Source organism: Carassius auratus, unplaced genomic scaffold (assembly GCF_003368295.1).
Source record: "Carassius auratus strain Wakin unplaced genomic scaffold, ASM336829v1 scaf_tig00030241, whole genome shotgun sequence".
Lineage (NCBI taxonomy): Eukaryota > Metazoa > Chordata > Actinopteri > Cypriniformes > Cyprinidae > Carassius > Carassius auratus.
In genome coordinates this window covers 41503-60770 of record NW_020525838.1, presented here as the reverse complement: position 1 = coordinate 60770, position 19268 = coordinate 41503, and the positions used below count along the sequence as shown (strand labels likewise).

The following is a 19268-nucleotide window of genomic DNA, read 5'->3' as shown; positions in this document are numbered from 1 at the left end:
TTTTTTATTATTATTATTATTGTCCGTCATCATAATAAAAATTAATTTCCCTGTTGTTGTTTTATTTTTATTTTCATTTACTTTTATTGAGGGAGTTATCGCGAGATTTGGCAAAACAAGAGGGCGCATGGCGCTGCGCATGCTGTTCATAAAGGACAAACACGACCTGTAATTCTGTAAGTTCATCTGTTTTCTGACCTCCAAACAGTTAGTTGTTTGACATTTATTTAATATTTAAATGCAGCATGTTGTAATACATAGCGGCGGGAGACTCTTTAACAAGTATTAGTCTTTTTGGAGTTCATAGTTAATACAGAACTGACACGTGAGCTGGAAGACACCGATCTTCCATAAATGCATGAATTATTCTATTAGTTCACCATTATAAAGAATATTGTGGCAGTACCATGATACAGTCATTGTGTTTGAATATTCGTATTGAATATGCAACTCAACTCTTATATGCATTTATTTACATATTCCTGAAGTAATTAGCACTGCAAATTGATTTGAATTGACGACAGGTTTTTATCTTTCTTCATTTAGGCATACTGGCAGACCATCTGGGAAGATTTCATTGGGTAAAAATACAAGTTATGGAGGAACCCTCAAAGTTTGAGCGATATGTGTACAAAAATGCTTCAGTTTTCCATTATATGAAGATATCTCTGTAAGTGATATGAGATAGGTCAGTTTTGATCTGCTAATTTTAATGCAATTATTAGATGGTGCATGAAATGAAATTTTCGCCTTTATTATTTTTTTAAGAGTTTTGGAGAGTGGAAACAAAAATATTACTGATGCACAGTTCAAACAATTGATTATCTGTGGACTCAAAGACCTGCACGGAGAGGTAAGCACATAGTATTTCTCTCTTTTTTTACAATTTGAGTGTAATGATTCAGTTATTGTTTCTTTGTAAAATAACTTAACTGCTGGGGGGGGGGGGAGTCCAAAAATAGACTGTGAGATAGCATAATACATTGAGAATGGTTAATTTAATCATAAATGATGCCAAAATGTAAAATAATTATATATGACAATAATTATGAATAATAAATGTCAAATAATTAAAAATTGCTTAAATTATCTAATTAACCAATTAAATTTTCATTTTGGATTATAGTTTAATGATCAAGTTTTTTGTATTACATAAATAATTAAAAATGTAAAAAATATATATATTTTACAGTCCATAAACCATTTTCTGTTATATATAATATGAGCTGTGTTGAGTCATTTGTTTCGACTTGATCCTTATTTCTGACTTGTTTTTTTTTGTATGGCAGGTTGGAGCTTCTTTTCCATTTGATTTGCTTAAATTTGATCAGAACGAACTGACAGGTATACTGAGAGTGTACAACAGGTATGACATTGCTTAAAGAACAAATCTTGTACATTTAGGCTAAAGAGTTTAAACATAATTTACTGGAGGTACAGAGCTGTTTATAAACACAGAAACGTTGAGTGTCCCTCAGGGCTCGAGTTTAGGACCGTTTTAATTGGACAAATCTGTTAGTAATTAATTTCTTGAATGTTTTTTTCTGAAAGGAATAAACACTTACGGATTTGTCCAACCCAAATGATGTTCAGTTTTTATATTCTTTTGTGCTTTAATCTCAGCGGCCTGGTGAAATTGTGGAGCGCTTTAACATTACTGGGATCATATCAGACTGAGGCATGTGCATTCAGAGTCACGCAGGTACGTTTTCCCCAGTGTTGAAGCAGATTAAAGATTTACTTTGCCCTGAGTTTGCAGTTTGTTGGCACTAGATGTCAGTAAAAAGATTGTGGATCAATTGTAGATCTTCCAGGAATGACTAGACACAATTTTAATGAGACCATTGGCATTCCTTCAGCCAAACTGTGTGTACTTTGTAATTTGCGTCAGATGCTGATGGGCGGTTACTCTTTATCTCATTATAGATACTGAACCCCAATGCACTTCTAATAAATGACACAGACATCTGTGTTAAATGCAACTCATATTTCATTTTATTTATCATTGCAGGTGTCGCCATTTTTACTAGCGTTGTCTGGGAATAGCCGTGAGCTGCGGTTCGCAGACCAGTTGATATAGTGAGGTGGGCCTGGGAAAAAAAATGTTTTTTCTCAGAAGAAGTATTTTCAGCAGAAATATAAACAGTTTTTTCAACTCAGTTCCCACATCCCTCACAGTAGGACACAGGTCGCTTTACGTGGGTGAACGGGCCTCGCTTAGCAAAACATTCAGTGCCAGAGATGTCACACTTTTTGCTGAGCTGACGGGGGACACGAATCCTCTCCACCTCGACCCCGAATACACCAAAACGACCTCTTTCGAGACCCCCATTGTTCACGGAGTGCTGATTAACGGTCTGATCTCAGCAGTTCTGGGGACGAAGTTGCCCGGCAAAGGCTGTGTGTTTCTTCACCAGGAAATACGCTTTCCGGCACCCCTCTACATCGGAGAGGAGGTTGTGGCAGAAGCGGAGGTCAAAAAGATCAAAATGTCCTTTGCGTTTATTTCTGTTTCCTGCGCTGCCAAAGACAAAGTGGTCATGGAGGGAGAGGTCATAGTCATGATGCCGCAAGACGCACAACAATCATGAGAAACTTTAGTGAATCCAGCTGTTTGGTTTTTATGTGCTGCCAGGAATTAAATGTTCTTTCTTGCTTCTTTTTGTTCTTTCGGAATGTAACACTCACTCAGAGATTTAATATTTCTTGTTTTTTGTTCTCTGGGAGTTATTTGAATAAAAAATGTGTGAGAAAATAAACCCGCCCTTTGGCTTAGTTCTTTGGTGTGGGCAATAACTATCTGTGTCCAACCTCAACAAAGACATTTTATGTTCTCTAAAACCGCAATTAAAAAATTATAAAGTTAACATAATAGTGGTAAAATTACATAAAACCAACCTGTAAACTTCTTCCAGCTTAATTTACTTTAACCAAGATCAATTTACCTATTGGTCCTCAGTCCTTACATTTTTTGCTTGCTTTCTCTTTTGGTTAGTTGAGGAAATACATATGTGTGTAGATTTACATGTAGTATTTAATGCTTGTCGATGAACTGTATTATATTAAACTTTATACACTTTTTCCTCAGACCTTTGTTTTGATATTTGGCTTTGCTTTTTGTTTGTACATTGTGTAAATAGACACATGCATTTCTTATGTTCTATGCTCTAATATTTTCTTAAAATATGTCATGAAGTATAGAAACTGGAACACTGTTCACATTGAGTCACATGATAGGATTCTCTTGACAACATTTAGCATACTGCTAGCAGCTTCGCCAAAATGCAACGCTTATGTTACAAACTCCAAACGAAAATGCAAAACAACATGCACAGAAATGAAGTCGAAAAATGCTTGTTTGACAGTTTGTCAAGTTTTATTTTATTCCAAGCCCCAGAGGAAATAACATGATTGAATTTAGCCGTGAGCCCTATGAATGTTTCCTGTTTGAACAAGTAGGGGTAACGTTATTTACTAAAACATGGCGTCACTCACTTTTTCTTTTTTCTTCTTTTCTTTTTAAGAAAGACGACCTCGCAAGCACTAAATACAAATGTAAATCATTTTACACATGTATTCTTAAATAAATAAACAGTCCCAAACGATACATTCGGAGTGTTACAAATCTGTGACGTCACTCGCTTACTCTCGAGTGTGCGCACTACTGAGTGCACGAGCTCCTTTAAGCATCCACGTAAATTTTCACTGGCAGTTTCTGATTCGTTTCTCCCACGTTGTCACAAGCACAGACGCGCAGTGAACCGTGAACCTTACACCGACCGGGGTGGGCTCTCGGTTACCGAACCCTGTGGAACCGGGGCGGTTTGTTGTTTTGATCCGGGATGGCGTTCATGGAGCAGCAGCCGCAGCCGATGATCGGCAGGAAGCCGCCGCTGGACGACACCGTGCCGCTGACCGCCGTGATCGAGGCCAGCCAGAGTTTACAGTCACACACGGTAAACGGCACAAACCGGAGCCGCGCGGATCGCTGTTTATGTGCGCGCGGAGACGGTTTCGAATAGACCGATCCGTTAAGTTACACCTTTAAATTCGGTTATAAATATGCGTTTACATGTCAGTAACATTCGATTAGATTATAAAAGGGTTTAAAGTCAAACTCTACTTTGTATGTCGTTTTTTGACGTTTAACGGTATTTCTCCAATGTTAGTCGATTAATATCAGATTAATCGCATTTAGTGTCGTTTTAGATTCGTTTTTGTTTAGTTGTTTAATGTTAAGGCCAGAAGTCAATTACATTTTGTAAAGCGAACATATTTGTGAAATAAAATGTAAACAAAAAAAAAATTTCAAATGTAGCAACATCCTGAATGTAGAAATAACGGTAAATTTTTTAAAAATTATATTTGATACATTACCTTAGTTTTAAGATTTTGCAAACTTGAATAATCAAATTTAAATGAAGTGATGACGAAATTGTGATTGAAATTCTTTAACAAACGATTTATATTATTATGTGTTTATGGTATAATGAGCATAATCGACTTTAAAAGAAAATGTGTAGATATTACTTTATTAATTTCTATTTATCTCAATATCTATCTCTGCCAGTCATCCATCTATCTATCTAGTTGTCTATCCGTCTAGAGATCTGTCTATCTGTCATCTGTCTATTCTTTAAAAATATGATTTATATTAATATGTGTTTATGATATAATGAGCATAATCAACTTTAAAATAAAATGTGTGCATATTACTTTTTTAAATTTTGATTATATCTATAGGTTTAGTTAACGTAAACATCATATAAGCCTTAAAAAAATGAATAAATAAAAACATCATATACTGCTAGATCTCATGTGATATATAAAGCAGTCTGGATCTGTTCTAGTGAATTTATCGGCGGAATTGACCATTTATCATTTGCATTTGTGCAGAAAGACATTTCCTCTGGCTGTGAAACCGAAGCCACAATACATACGAGTGTTTCCTTTCTCATTTATTCATCTATTCGTTTCTCAATGTCATTCATAATGAAAGTGCAATCTAGTAAACTGCTTTCAGTTCTATGTGATATAAACGTTCATTTTAGAGTAGAGTAGATTCAGGGTAGATGATCAGTTATGTATATTTAATGTTATTTTGTAGGTTGAAAGATGTTAAGATCTTAAGATATGGCGAGTGTGTAAATAATCAACCACAGAACGGATGTGATGTGAAATAGTGTTGCGAATGGAAACCGAGTGCCTTTGCTCTTGTTTTAGTCTTCTGGAAACCATCAGGTGACTTTCTGAAGGAGAGTCAAACATTAATGTGAATGAGAAGTGGCTGTCGGAGGCTGCTGCAGGGACTTTGGAGACTCTGTTACATTTGGCCTCTTGACTTCCTGCTTTGGTCTTGCTTCACAATTCTGCTGAAAAACCACAAATCCATGACAGCATGACTTTGATCCCTTGAATGCCAAATATAGTGAAGAAGAAAAAACGAATGATGGGCTTGTTTAGGCTGGTTTCCACGAGTCAGGCTGAACTCGTTTGGTGATTTAAAGGTGATTTGGGGACTGAAGAGCAGCTAAATCAGTTTTTTTCAGCAGGGTCTTTATGTTATCACTTAATGTAATGTATGTTTGCTGAGTCAGTCATCAGTGTTTTTCTCTGTTAACAGGAGTACATCATTCGTGTTCAGAGAGGAGTTTCTACAGACAACAGCTGGACAGTGAGTTACATCCATCTATCTATCTATCTATCTATCTTTCTATCTATCTATCTATCTATCTATCTATCTATCATCCAACTATCCAACTATACATCCATTTATGTCTGTCCGTCCATTCATCCATCCGTCCATCCATCCATCCATCCGTCCATCCATCCGTCCATCCATCCATCCATCCAACTATCAATCCATTCATCCATCCATCCATCCATCCAACTGTCCATCCATCTGTCCATCCATCCGTCCATCCATCCATCCAACTGTCCATCCATCCATCCGTTCATCCAACTATCTATCTATCTATCTATCTATGTCCGTCCATCCATCCATCCATCCATCCAACTATCCATCATCTATCCGTCCACCCATCCATCCATCCATCCATCCATCCAACTATCCATCCATCCATCCATCCAACTATCCATCTATCCATCCATCCATCCATCCAACTATCCATCCATCCATCCAACTATCCATCTATCCATCCATCCAACTATCCATCTATCCATCCATCCGTCCATCATCCATCCATCCATCCATCCAACTATCCATTTATCCATCCAACTATCCATCCATCCATCCAACTGTCCATCCATCCATCCATCCATCCAACTATCCATCATCCATCCGTCCATCTATCCATCCATCTGTCCATCCATCCATCCAACTATCCATCCAACTATCCATCCATCCATCCAAGTTTTCATCCAACTATCCATCCAACTATCCATCCATCCATCCAAGTTTTCATCCAACTAACTATCTATCCATCCATCAATCCATTCATCCATCTATCTATCTATCTATCTATCTATCTATCTATCTATCTATCTATCTATCTATCTATCTATCTATCTATCTATCTATAATCAAACTATCCATTCATCTATGTCTGTCCGTCCATTCAACTGTCCATCAATCCATCCATCCATTCATCTATCCATCTATCTATCTATGAATCTATCCCTCTACCTGTCGTCTGTCTATCTATCTGTCCGTCTGTCCATCTGTATATCCCTCCACCTGTCATCTCTGACTGTTTTCTGTCTGTCTCTTTCTCTCTCATGTTTGTTATTGTCAGAATGATTGATTTCAGCTCTGATATTCGCAGGTCATCCGGAGATACAGCGACTTTGACATGCTGAACAATAGTTTACTGGTAAGTGAACCGTTAGAACAAACCTGTGCTGGACAAACGTGTGCGTTTGAGAGCCGCTGTTTCAAAATAAATTGCATAGCATTGCTCTGACGTGTCATTGGCAATGATCCACTCTTGCTGAGTCCTCAAAAACTCCCAAGCCAAAGCTTTTCACATTAGCCTTCCCATCAGTGAAAGAGTAACCATGAGTCAGTCTGTCTGTGTTCACAGATCTCCGGCCTCAACCTGCCGCTTCCTCCTAAGAAGCTGTTAGGAAACATGGACCGAGAGTTTATAGCCGAGCGTCAGAAGGGTCTTCAGGCTTATCTGAACTACATCACATGTCATCACATCCTCTCCGGCTGTGAGCTGGTCAAAAAGTTTCTCGACACTAACAATTACTCCGCGAACTACACAGGTAATGCAACCGGGGCTTATTTTAACACTAGAAAATGAATGTTTTGCATCAGAATTATTGTTAAAATCCTTCCTTATTTTTCAGAAATAGCCTTACAGCAGGTGTCCATGTTCTTCAGATCCGATCCAAAATGGGAGGTTATTGAGCCGTTAAAAGACATTGGTGAGTAAAGCAGTTCAGTTACTTCCATCCAGTTTCATATTGTATTATATTATATTATATTATATTATATTATATTATATTATATTATATTATATTATATTATATTATATTTAACATTTTATAATAGTTGTGTATATATATATTTATTTTAATATATGGGGCAGAATGGGCATTTCCAATGACCATGAATGATAACACCGTCAGCCTTGAGATATATCACATCTATAATAGTTAATGATTTAAGGTTTATTGATTTGTTTCTCCCAGTGAGAGTTTATATGCGGTGTCAGGTGTTGGTTTATTTTGACGCATTTAGCGTTCCTGACAACTTGAGGCTCATGGGAAATTTTTATCCACTAAAAACAGCCTGAGTTTTACAGCCGAGGCACATTGAGAAGAAACGTTTGATCTTTTGTTTCTTGTAGGGAGATTCATCAACAAAGCTTTAACATTTACCTTGACGTGTTCAAATTTGAAATCTCAAGTAAAATTAAATCTCATCATCATTAATGTAATGCAAAAAAGGCAAAATATATATATATATATATAATTTTTTTTTTATGTATTTAAAATGTACATTTGTAATGAGAATTGGATTTTTACGAGTTACGGTAATGAAAATTTAAAGCAGAAAATATGCTTATTTTGACTAAATCAGTGTCACAATGCAAAACATTTTATATTTTATAATTCTTATATTGTTTATATTTTCTAGTATTGGTTTCAAATATGACATTAATACATGATATTAATCCAGTCATCTAATATCTGTCTTGTCATAGGCTGGCGATTGAGAAAGAGGTACTTCTTAATCAAAGACAAAGATCAACCCAAAGACAAACAAGTATTAAGTTGGGTAAGTTTGGTTTCAACCCTTCCTAACACAGACCAACATCTTTTTTTTTGATACTCCTGATCTGTAAATCCAGTACTTTGACCCTCAACAGATTTAATTCCCATTTTTGCGTAACCCTGATGAAGTCGATCCTGTTGATGAAGCTCTTTTCTGTAATTAGCATTGTGTACCCCATAAAACATTTCTTTACCAATTCTAGGTGGATTTGGGTCCAGATAAGTTCCTGTCTGACAAAGATCTCCTGTCTGCAATGAAGCTGCTTCCAACTTTGTCTGTAAGTCTTAAAAACATGACGCTTACCAGGGCATTGCTATATGGTTGCCAAAATGTTTTATGGCTTGTTTTTAGGTTGCAATTCTTTTTTGATTGCAAATCAATTCAGCATAAATATACTAGTAGTAATTATAATTTATTATTCATTAAAAAATACTGTTGTAGTACTATTTTCATAATACTTAAGCACAGCTTCCCTGCTATTATAGTAATGCAAAACGAATGAGAATATACCTTTTCAATTTCACTCTGTTAAGCAGAGCCGGCACACTGCGGGGAAGAAACGAAAAGAGCCTGTCTTTGTGTGCACACCCGAATGTTTGGATTATTTGTGTGTGAATGCTGTCATGTGCTCTTGTTTTCGTAAGCAGTGAGATGAAACCGATCACTGAGAAAAACACATCTCACATTAACTCGCTGTGGAAATCATGTGTAGACACCCCAATATAATCCACTCCATAATTTCTATATATTTTAATTCAGAAATTGCTAGTAAATTTTACAATTAAACACACAAAGCAACTAACATATTGAATAAAAAAAATGTAAATGTTGACTGAAATTTAATTTTTTGTATTTCTTTCTTTTTTATTTACAAAATATTTTAGTGGTCAAGTATACAGTGCAGTTAGTTTCCATCTAATATTTTTGAATTTGCTTTTATTTTTTTAGCTTTCTAGTTCTGAATTAAATACAGATATGCAGTTTAGTTTTTATTATGTTTTTATATTTTCAGTTCTTGTTTTAATTCAAATATACGGTGTAGTTTATATGAGTACTTTTTAATTAGCTTTTATTTAAACATTATATATTTCAATTTTTAGTAATTTTGTTAACCGCTTTTGTCATTTTTATAAATTTTTGTTTATTTAAATATTACTGTTTAGGTTTAAGACATTTGCAGGTTTTTTTATTATTATTTTAATGTTATAATTATTATATAAAATATTTAATAATTTTAATATTATAAATGAATGTTAAATCTGTCAACTAAATAGGTATATTTAAATAACTAATGTGTGCAACAATGAAGAAATGCATAATTTTTATAGAAATGCATTGTTATTGTTACTATTAGGTTGTTTTCCATTTATTTCCAATGAGTAATTTTAGTTAGTTGCTAAAGCTTAGTTTTTCATCTAAACATTATATTTTATTTTGTTTCAGCTTTGTTTCAAAAATATTATATAAAAAATGGTTTTAATAAGTTTAGATTTAGTTAATATTCCATCTAATACCATAGAATAGGGTTACTTAAAGACAAATAATCAGTCAGATGAAGTTCGTCGACTTCATACGTCCTAAAAATGTATTTTGCATGGAGAAAACCAAGTGTGACGTGTTTGTATGTGTCTGACTTCATCTCTTTCGGTATTTTCCGTAGCATTCAAACATCTCTCCCGTCACTTTCGCTGCAACCAGTGAATCATCTGCTCTAGTCATTCGGGTTTTCAGCGAGAAAGGGACACTCAGGGATCACATCTGCAAGGTTAGCTTTCTTTTATTTGGCTGATCGACAAGGTATTTTCATATTGTAACATACCTGTATCTCTTGTCATTCGCTCTTGAATTTTGTTCGACCCTTCAGGTGAAGCCCAAAGAGCCCTTTCTGAAGAAGTACTGCAATCCCAAAAAGATCCAGGGACTGGAGCAGCAGCAGATCCAAACCTACGGAAGACAGATTCTGGAGGTCTGGTTACCAGTTCATGCTTATAATAACCAGTTTACAGGAACCAGTCTTGACTTTACTGAGCTTTTAAGGCAGCACTGTAAAACATCCCATTTAAAGTTTGTTTTATATCTCTACAGTGGGTATAGAAATGAATCCCCCTTTAAAGTAGATATATTTGGTTACTTTGCAGCCTGAAGTGAAGAAGGACGCAGTCTTTAATTGTTATATCTTTCACTTGGATGTTATAAGTTGCACTGAGTAAATACAGCTGGATAAAGCAAAAACCATGTCCGTCTTCATTTCAAGCAACAAAATGTGATTCTTTTAAAAGGGGAGATTCTTTTCTAAACCCACTGTTAGTTTGTAGGTATTCAGCTTCTGCTGTTTTTTCAGCCTGAACGGCTTAACTTCCTCCAATTGGGTTTTATACTCAAGTTTGAACATCTCCCATTGATTTACACAGTTGTCAGCTGTTTGCATTCATTATCTAACCAACAGTGTAATATTTGCATGGTGAATTGCCATTTTTTTGCATTTATTTGCATACAGAATTATATTTGATCTGTGGTCTGTTTTGCATCTGTTTATTCATCCATCCTCATAGGCTTTGTTCAAAAATGTGGGGTCTGTAAGATTTTTATTCTTTTATACTTTTATTTAGGAAGAATGCATTAAAGTACCCCTATTATGGACTATTTAAAATTACAGTGCGTAACATGGAAACATCCTGCAAAGTTTTAAATCTGAAAATAACAATGTGTGAAAAGTTGTTGTCTCTCAAAAGAAAGAGTTGACTCTGAATCATTTAAACAACTTTTTTTTTCAAACTTATTTCAAGCTGTTTCATGTTGACGTCAACATTAAATATTAGCATATTCCCCGCCCACTTTTGGTCGTTTCGAGTTGGTTCGAATGAAAACGCAGGTATGATTTATCAGGTATGATGAAATAAAAATGAGACCAATCGAACCAATCACTGCAGATTAGCGTCATGCAAAGGAGGGGTTTGGAAAAATGAATCGTTGAGCGAATCGTTTGGGAGTCGTTGAACAAGTTAGGTAAAAATAAATGCATATTATAAGAAACTGAAAGTGTTTTTGACCTTGCATGGATGTCACCTGTTGTTTGGGACTCCCAAAACCAAAATATAAACTTCTCATAACCCATAATAGGGGCACTTCAAAAGGTGAACGATAAATGGCGATAAAGACATTTTTAATGTTAAAAATGAATTCTGTTTCAAATAAATGCTGTTCTTTTGAACTTTCTATTCAACAAAAAAATGCTGAAAATATGCGCAAAAATATGAAGCAACACAACTGTTTCAACATTTATAATAATATAAATGTTTCTTGAGTAGTAAATCATCATATTAGAATTCAATTCAAGTTTATTTGTATAGCGCTTTTTACAATACAAATCGTTACAAAGCAACTTTACAGAAAATTACGTTTCTACAATATTTAGTGGTAGCTTATAAGTGGTGACTGTCAGTTTGTGCGCGTATGACAGGACTTTTCTGAAAAATTAATACAAGACGTAGTCAGCCAGATTATGGACATTATTAACAGCAATTATTATATGATGCAGTCACACTTGTAGCAATATCGGAATGATTTCTGAAGGATCATGTGACACTGAAGAGTAACGATGCTGAAAATACAGTTTTGATCACAGGAGTAAATTACATTATAAAATATATGAAAATACAAAACGGTTATTTTAAATGATAATCGTATTTCACAGTATCAATCTATTTTTGATTAAATAATTCAGCCTTGGTAAGCTGAATATTTTATTTTCTTTATTTTATCTTATTTCACCTCAAACTTTAAACCTATTTTGCTGTTGTATTTCTTTCTAGAGAAGTAAATATGTCATTTGTTTTACTCCAGGCATTAAAATTTCTCCACGACAAGGGTTTTCCGTATGGACATCTTCATGCGTCTAACGTCCTGATTGAGGAGGACACGTGTAAATTGTTGGATATAGAGAATTCGTTACTGGGACTGCCGTCATATTACCGACCCTATGTAACACAGTTCAGGAAAATTAATGTAAGATACCTTTTTATATTACTATTTTCTTATTAGTAGTAAATAATTAGAACATTGATCATTAAAATGCTTGATTTTCAGAATCTGATGTTTTTACTTTTATCAGACAACAGAAAGCGTAGACGTCTACTCATTTGGACATTTGCTTTATGAAATGACGTACGGCCGGCCGCCTGACGCTGTTCCTGTGGATCAGTATCCTCCGCCTCCGTCCTCATCCGTGGGTCAGTACCATCTTCAGTTTGACTCTTTTTACTAAAGAGCTTAGCATTAGCAGCTGACTAAAAAGAAATGGATTTAAACATGCTTAAATTTGTTTAAGTCGGGAGTAGTAGAGGAGTAGAGTAGAAACTAGCCACAATATTTCATGCATGAGCATGTGTAGGAGTTTACAGGTGTTTATTAGCACTGGTCTGAATGTGGAGAACATGGATGTCTTATGTATAATTGGCTAAATCATTAAGTAGATAAGTTATATTTCATTTTATAAGTTGAACTTGTTATTTTAAGCTACAGAACATCAGCTGTTGAGTATTATACATTAGTTGACTCCATCCAGCGATAATCCCAACGTCTGTTGTGGGTCATATTTTTATAGCTAATGTATTTTTGTTATACGTTTGTTTTTCCATGTTCCCACAGTCTCTGTACTTCAGTCCATCCTGTCCACAGAAGCTTGCAAAACGGGAATGCCAACCGTTTCCCAGCTCCTACAAACACCGTGAGTTACGACTTTATAATCACACAGAATGATCCTATTACTTCTGGCACCATAAACATTTCTGAAATTAGTTTCAAATATTTATTTATAATATTATTTAGCTCGCATGTATTTTTTTTTTATAGCACTTATATTTTTTTGTTTTTTTGTTTTTTGTACATTTTTTTTTAAAAATATTTTATATATACATTTTTGTATACAATTTACATTATTTTAGAAAAAAAATATTGTTATTGCATAATATCATGAAAATGTAAAATTGGTGTCATTTTCTTTATGAAACATGTAATTTAATATCTTATTCATTTTTAGGCAAATACATTTTTTACATTTAGTTAACATTGTATATATCATCCTTTTACATAGTATTTTATTTAGGTTTTTGTTTGTTTGTTTTATTTTTTTTAATTTATTTTATTTTTAATTTATTTTTAATTTATTTTAATCTTTTAGAATAAAATAATGGACGTCATTGTCATAAATCAGTTCATTTATTGCTTAATATCATGAAAATAATTTCAAATGCAAAAAATAGGTGTCATTTTCTTTATGAAACATGTCAATTAATATCTTATTCCTTTAGGGCAAATACATTTTTTACAATTAGTTAACATTTAATAAATAATTTTCCTTTAATATAGTATTTTATTTGGGTATTCTGTTTGTTTGTTACATTTTATATATATGCCAGTATGCAGTGGTGTTAAGAAAGGCATCATTTTCTTTATTCAGTATACAATTTTCTGTTTTCTTCTGTTGTTTTAGGGATGAAATATGAGCTAGCGCTTTATGTGATTCATCCCAAAATGGATGTGATGTGTACATAAGCATAAAGTCTTCATTGTCTGTCTAAGTCACGCTATTGTGAATCCGAAGCATGTGGTTTTCTTCTTTACGGTGGTAATGGTGAATGTTGTCATTGTTTAAAACTGAAGCACAAACTCTGCTTCTAACAGGTTATTCAGTGACACGCTGCTGTTTAACTCTGAGAAACCCCAGTTTAAGGTAAACCAACTGAAGTCAAAAACTAACCAAAGCAGCTTTTGCTTTTGTTTTTAAATAATCGGTTAAATCTTCTTCTCTCTTTCCAAACTCAGATCAGCTCCAAATTAAAGGAGGCCCTGAAATCGTCCAAGGAATGCTTGGAGAAGCGCTTAGTGGAGGAACAGAGGACCGTTAGTGCATTGCTTGATCCACTTTTAGACTCTTGTGTAACAAATGCTTGACTTGGCCTACTTAGGAAACATCACGCAACAGTGTCACAAACACAGATTCCATCGTTTCAGTGTGGAAAAGCTGACTTGATGATATCGGCTGAATAAAATGCGATGCTTTAAAACAGGAATTCGCATTAAACGTTTTCTTGGCAGTCCTGTAAGTTTAGGTTTTGATGTAACTGGAGCCTGGTGTGTTTTCAGATCCACCAGCACAAGAGGCTGACGCGAGCGCAGTCGCACCACGGCTCGGAGGAAGAGAAGAGGAAAAGGAAGATCTTGGCCAGAAAGGTGCATGAGATTAGGAGTCGCATTTAATGCTTACACCGTTTTGTGCTAAACACATGCTTGTTAAAAACAAAACTTCCTGTTTTGGTTTCAGAAATCGAGACAGTCGACGTATGAAACTGAGGAGGATCTTTCCGTGAAATACAATAACAACTCTGGTAGGTTTCATTGCTTTAACTCTCCTTTATTAATGGAATCGTTCTGGAAGAGTATTTATTGTCTTCCAGCAGGTTCTGGGGCGAGTTCACCTCCAACCTGCCCGTCCTCACCCACTCCTCTTCCTGGATCAGGTGCGTCCCGTTTATAACCCCGTCCATCCTCAACCATTATGTCTAATGTGACCCTGGACCACAAAACCAGTCTTGAGTGTCAATTTTCCGAAATCGAGATTTATATATCATCTGAAAGCTTTCAGTTGATGTATTGTTTATTAGGATCGGATAATATTTGGCCAACTATTTGAAAATCTGGAATCCGAGGGTGCCAAAAAAATTCTAAATATTAAGAAAATCGCCTTTAAATTTGTCTAAATGAATTGTTAGCAATGCATATTACTCATCAAAATTTAAGTTTTTATATATTTAAAGTAGGAAATTTACAAACTATCTTCATGGAACATGAACGTTATTTAATATCCGAATGATTTTTGGCATAAAAGAAAAATCTATAATTTTGACCCATGCAATGTATTTTTGACTATTGCTACAAATATACCCCCAAAGTCTTACGACTGCTTTTGTCCTCCAGGGACACAAATAAATCAGAAGAGGTTTTTTTTTCCTGGTCTTACTTTCCACAGTCAGTATGTTCATGTAAACAATCAGTTTTTCCAGTAAATCACATATAATTCTGTATTCGTTGCATGATTTGGTAAAACGTTTTCGATTGTGACTCATCTGTGCATTAACATCTCCTGTTTTTTTTTTCTTCTTCTGTCTAATTGAGAGCTAATCTTTTTCATTCCCTTAATTAATCATCAAATACCTCATGAAATCAGTTGCAAATCTCCAATCATCTTACCAGATCATACTCATCCGATCTGTGGCCTCATTCTGATATGATCAGTAACTTGTGTGTGCCTCTCTCTCTCTCCCTCTCTCTCTTATATGCTGTCTTCAAAACTAGAGCATGCGCCATTTTGACCGTGTGTGGGGTAAAGTAATTCAATAATAATAATCTCTTTCCACCTTAAAGTTGCAGCTCACCCTCCCTCAGTAGTACATTCGGATTCCTCTCCGCAAAACTGTTGCTCATTAATATTAATGCATGTAAATTCATGCAAATGAGGTCCCTCCAGACACTTTCCAGCCTACTGAGAAGGGTTATGCAACTTTAAAAGTTCACAATCTGCAATTGTCTGTTTAGGCACCAAATTTGCTTCATTCTGGACTTTTCTGAGGGTAACGTTTTGTGGATTGTGATGGTTGTTGTTGTTTTTTTCTTCTTATATATTGTGTGTTTATATTAGTAAATATACTGTAGTAGATAATATTCTATATACTCTTTTGAAAGAGGAATAAAATAAAAAATGTTTAGTTTTAAAGCAATTACAAGTGAGCACAAGTAGGGCACTATTCAATTTTTAGTATTCAAATATTTTGTATTAAATATTTGCTTAGAAAATGTTTCAAATATAAATCGTTCAAATTGTATAACAAGTTATACATATTATATTAATTTATATTTATATTTAATATTAACTTATTATGAATAATTATGTCATTTATAATATATTATTATTATTATTATTATTATATAGAAAGTTATATTCATAAAATATAGTATATTTATTTATTAAATAAAATAGTATGTATATTTATTTATTATATAAAATATTGAAGGTATAAAAAAATATTTTGTGTATTTTTATCTGAATTATGTTATATCATAGTATGTTTTTATATCATTATATTTTGTATATTTATTTATAAATATTGCACGTTTTCAATTGTTTATGATATAATTAAGAATTAGAGTTCATAAATATCATATGTTGGGTATTATATTATTAGTAGTAGATATTTATATTTTGTATATTAGATTTTATAATTATTAATAATCTAATTATATTTAATATTTTAGATAGTGTATTGTATATGTACATAACATATATATTGTATAATGTGTATTTGTGTGTGTATATATATATATATATATATATTAAATATAAAATATTATAATATATAATAATACTTTTTTTATAAATATAATTTAAATTATCTTTACCCATTAATTATATTTTTTAATATTTTTAAAATATATATGTTTTTCATGTTTTATTGCATAGTATTTTTTTATACTGCAATATTGCGTATTTACGTATTAAATATACATAATTAAAAATCTATTAAATTAATTTATGTTGTTTAAATGTTGCCGCTTGTGGTAAGTGTATCATTCTGAACAGCTATTGCACTTTATCACTTCCTGCTTACTTGCTGCACAGGATTCTAAGTACCGTATTTTTCGGACTATAAGTCGCACCTAAGTATAAGTCGCATCCGTCCAAAAATACGTCATGACAAGGAAAAAAACAAGTTGCACTGGAATATAAGTCGTATTTATTTAGAACCAAGAGAAAACATTACCGTCTCCAGCTGCGAGAGCGTGTTGGGTAGGCTACAAGAGCAGTGAGCAGCATAGAGCGCCCTCTCACGGCTGGAGACGGTAATGTTTTCTCTTGGTTCATTTCTCTTGGTTCATTTCTCTCAGTTCATGTCAAATTAATTTTGATAAATAAGTCGCACCTGACTATAAGTCGCAGGACCAGCCAAACTATGAAAGAAAGTGTGACTTATAGTCCGGAAAATACGGTAGTTATCTTACGGTTTAGTTATATTTGACCGATGGTGATGGACTGTTCTCTCCGATTCCAGCAGGAGCACCTCCTGCACCTCCTCTCCCTCCCGCTGCTCCTCCTCCTCCGGGGATTGAACCCGTCCCTCCGTCCCTCTCGCCTCCCAGTGCCAACGGCGTGGGCAGGAGCGCCCTCCTCAGCTCCATCCAGTCCTTCAACAAAGGCAAACTGAAAAAATCAGAGACACTTGACCACAGCGGCCCACGTTTGTGAAAAAAAAAAATGCTTGTCATTGTTTGTGCAATTCGTCCAAGCCATTTACGTCCAGCAGTGAAACGTGACTATTTGTACCTGAACGTCTTCAGTGTTTGTTTTATCCACAGCCCTGCATTGTTTCGTTTCGAGCTACTCGATGTAACCTAAACAGTTCTGCTTGGACCAGACGCAAATGAAAACAATCTTCATTTCAAAGTACTGACTTCTGAAGGCGAGGGCACAGTGTGGTGGAGAATGCGGGCGGCACATTTACTATGAATGAAAACGTAACTGGATTTTATCGTTGGTTCATGATATCGGATTCTGATATTTGAATTCAACTTCGGTAATGGTTTATTTCAGAGGGTTTGGGATGATGCTTTTTAAGCGTTTGTCACATCTACCATTGTGCCTGCAAAAGCTGAGAGCGTTCTTTGTTCTCTTCGTTTTTTTCCTGCGGAGCTACATTGTTCGTATTTTCTTTCAGAAAAATCTAATATTTGTATTCCCGTTTTGCAAGATCACAATCAATATGTTGCACAAAAATAGAGACATTTATACAATCCGTGTATCATTTACGCCCCTTAACGATACAGTTGCTGTACCAGAAGATCGATGGCTTTGATTCACCACTGACGTGATTTATATAATGACCAGTGTGGTGCGGCTGACATCCTCTAATCCTATTGGCTGTCGCGGTCTGGGAGAGAATTTCAGCCAATCAAGCTAGTGGTGGTAAATAGAAGGGATTTCTTGTTTTTCACACATATAGGAAGAAAGAAACTTCTATCATTCATATTCATTTTCGGGGGTCCTGTTGAAAATCAGATCCATTTGTGATCTAGAACGATGTACAGTGAGGCACAATTATTCATGTTCTGCTCCTGTAACCGTAAACTCATTTGTATATAGATTCATACAGACAGACACTGAAAACATTGCAGATGAATACAGAAACACATATTCCTGGCTTTTTCGTGGGGAAAGAGTTTTTGCTACAGCACTTTACCGCTGAATATTTAGCAGTGGTCTGGAGAAGAAGAAACCTTCACAAGGTTACACGGAGATTTATGTACGTCTGAGAAATATCGAGTAATCAATGATTAATAATAAAGAAAATGCCATTTATTTTCTCCTCTGTACAGTTGCCACTGAAGGTGGACATCCTCAATATGATACCAGTTTTTTTCCCTGTTCTAAAAAACTTATATTGGCAATATTTTCAAAGAAAGGTCTTGTGTTCTTAGTTGTGAACTTCGAAGTAAAGACAGAGGAACAGATCGTGTGTGGTTTAATTTCTATTTCAAACTTGTATAAACTATTAAATAACTATTACATATAGGTGTTGTGGGTAATATAAATGTATGTGGAAATAGAATATAATAGAATATAATAACTATATATATATATATATAATGATGGATACATTTTATATTACTGTTTCAAGTAATTATTTGTAATAATATTTATAAGATTTTTAATTTTATTGACATTCATTTATTTTTTTTTATTAGTGATTATAATGTAACTTATTTTAGAAATAGTAAATATTTCAGATATTTAATGACCAATTAATATATGTTCTTCTCATTTGGTTTATAATTATGTAAACATAGATAACAGAAAATATAGTTAAATTGGGAGTTGTAATATTTATTTTTTTATTGTAATATTAATTTAACCATATGCTTTATCAATATGTATGCATTTGTAATCCCGTTAGAACTTTCCTCAACCAATTAC

General features: G+C 34.3%; 3 protein-coding genes across 11 annotated transcripts; all 3 read left to right on the top strand.

Annotated features, from left to right (window-relative positions):
• The first annotated feature begins 100 nt into the window (after positions 1–100).
• On the top strand, positions 101–2321 carry LOC113080105 (ribonuclease P protein subunit p14-like). Its single transcript, XM_026252328.1, has 7 exons — positions 101–176; positions 547–670; positions 769–853; positions 1290–1366; positions 1624–1702; positions 2012–2084; positions 2179–2321. Exons 2-6 carry the CDS (start codon positions 597–599, stop codon positions 2078–2080), a joined length of 384 nt encoding a protein of 127 aa, XP_026108113.1. The 5' UTR covers positions 101–176; positions 547–596; the 3' UTR covers positions 2081–2084; positions 2179–2321.
• On the top strand, positions 2094–2759 carry LOC113080104 (hydroxyacyl-thioester dehydratase type 2, mitochondrial-like). Its single transcript, XM_026252327.1, has one exon. The coding sequence runs from the start codon at positions 2103–2105 to the stop codon at positions 2589–2591; it is 489 nt and encodes a 162-aa protein (XP_026108112.1). The 5' UTR covers positions 2094–2102; the 3' UTR covers positions 2592–2759.
• An 888-nt stretch (positions 2760–3647) lies between these two features.
• On the top strand, positions 3648–18806 carry LOC113080097 (PX domain-containing protein kinase-like protein). Of its 9 annotated transcripts, none has more exons than XM_026252320.1 (19): positions 3648–3956; positions 5224–5507; positions 5624–5674; positions 6786–6833; positions 7044–7230; positions 7315–7392; positions 8175–8248; positions 8448–8522; positions 9906–10010; positions 10110–10211; positions 12089–12250; positions 12357–12474; positions 12893–12971; positions 13928–13976; positions 14069–14146; positions 14390–14476; positions 14568–14631; positions 14701–14763; positions 17350–18806. In XM_026252320.1, exons 4-19 carry the CDS (start codon positions 6813–6815, stop codon positions 17541–17543), a joined length of 1536 nt encoding a protein of 511 aa, XP_026108105.1. In that variant the 5' UTR covers positions 3648–3956; positions 5224–5507; positions 5624–5674; positions 6786–6812; the 3' UTR covers positions 17544–18806. The 9 variants fall into 9 exon arrangements, with proteins under 9 accessions (XP_026108105.1, XP_026108103.1, XP_026108100.1 ...); XM_026252318.1 differs by lacking the exon at positions 5224–5507 and adding an exon at positions 15599–15626 and having other exon boundaries at positions 14704–14763; positions 17353–17484; XM_026252315.1 differs by lacking the exon at positions 5224–5507 and adding an exon at positions 15599–15626 and having other exon boundaries at positions 17353–17484.
• Positions 18807–19268: the final 462 nt, after the last annotated feature.

Coding starts and splice junctions, on each gene's coding strand:
- LOC113080104 (XM_026252327.1), top strand. CDS start 2,103: ATGTTTTTTCTCAGAAGAAGTATTTTCAGCAGAAATATAAACAGTTTT.
- LOC113080097 (XM_026252311.1), top strand. CDS start 3,843: ATGGCGTTCATGGAGCAGCAGCCGCAGCCGATGATCGGCAGGAAGCCG. Junction 3,957..5,623: donor AGAGTTTACAGTCACACACG/GTAAACGGCACA, acceptor CTCTGTTAACAG/GAGTACATCATTCGTGTTCA. Junction 5,675..6,785: donor CTACAGACAACAGCTGGACA/GTGAGTTACATC, acceptor TGATATTCGCAG/GTCATCCGGAGATACAGCGA.
- LOC113080105 (XM_026252328.1), top strand. CDS start 597: ATGGAGGAACCCTCAAAGTTTGAGCGATATGTGTACAAAAATGCTTCA. Junction 671..768: donor CATTATATGAAGATATCTCT/GTAAGTGATATG, acceptor TATTTTTTTAAG/AGTTTTGGAGAGTGGAAACA. Junction 854..1,289: donor TCAAAGACCTGCACGGAGAG/GTAAGCACATAG, acceptor TTTGTATGGCAG/GTTGGAGCTTCTTTTCCATT.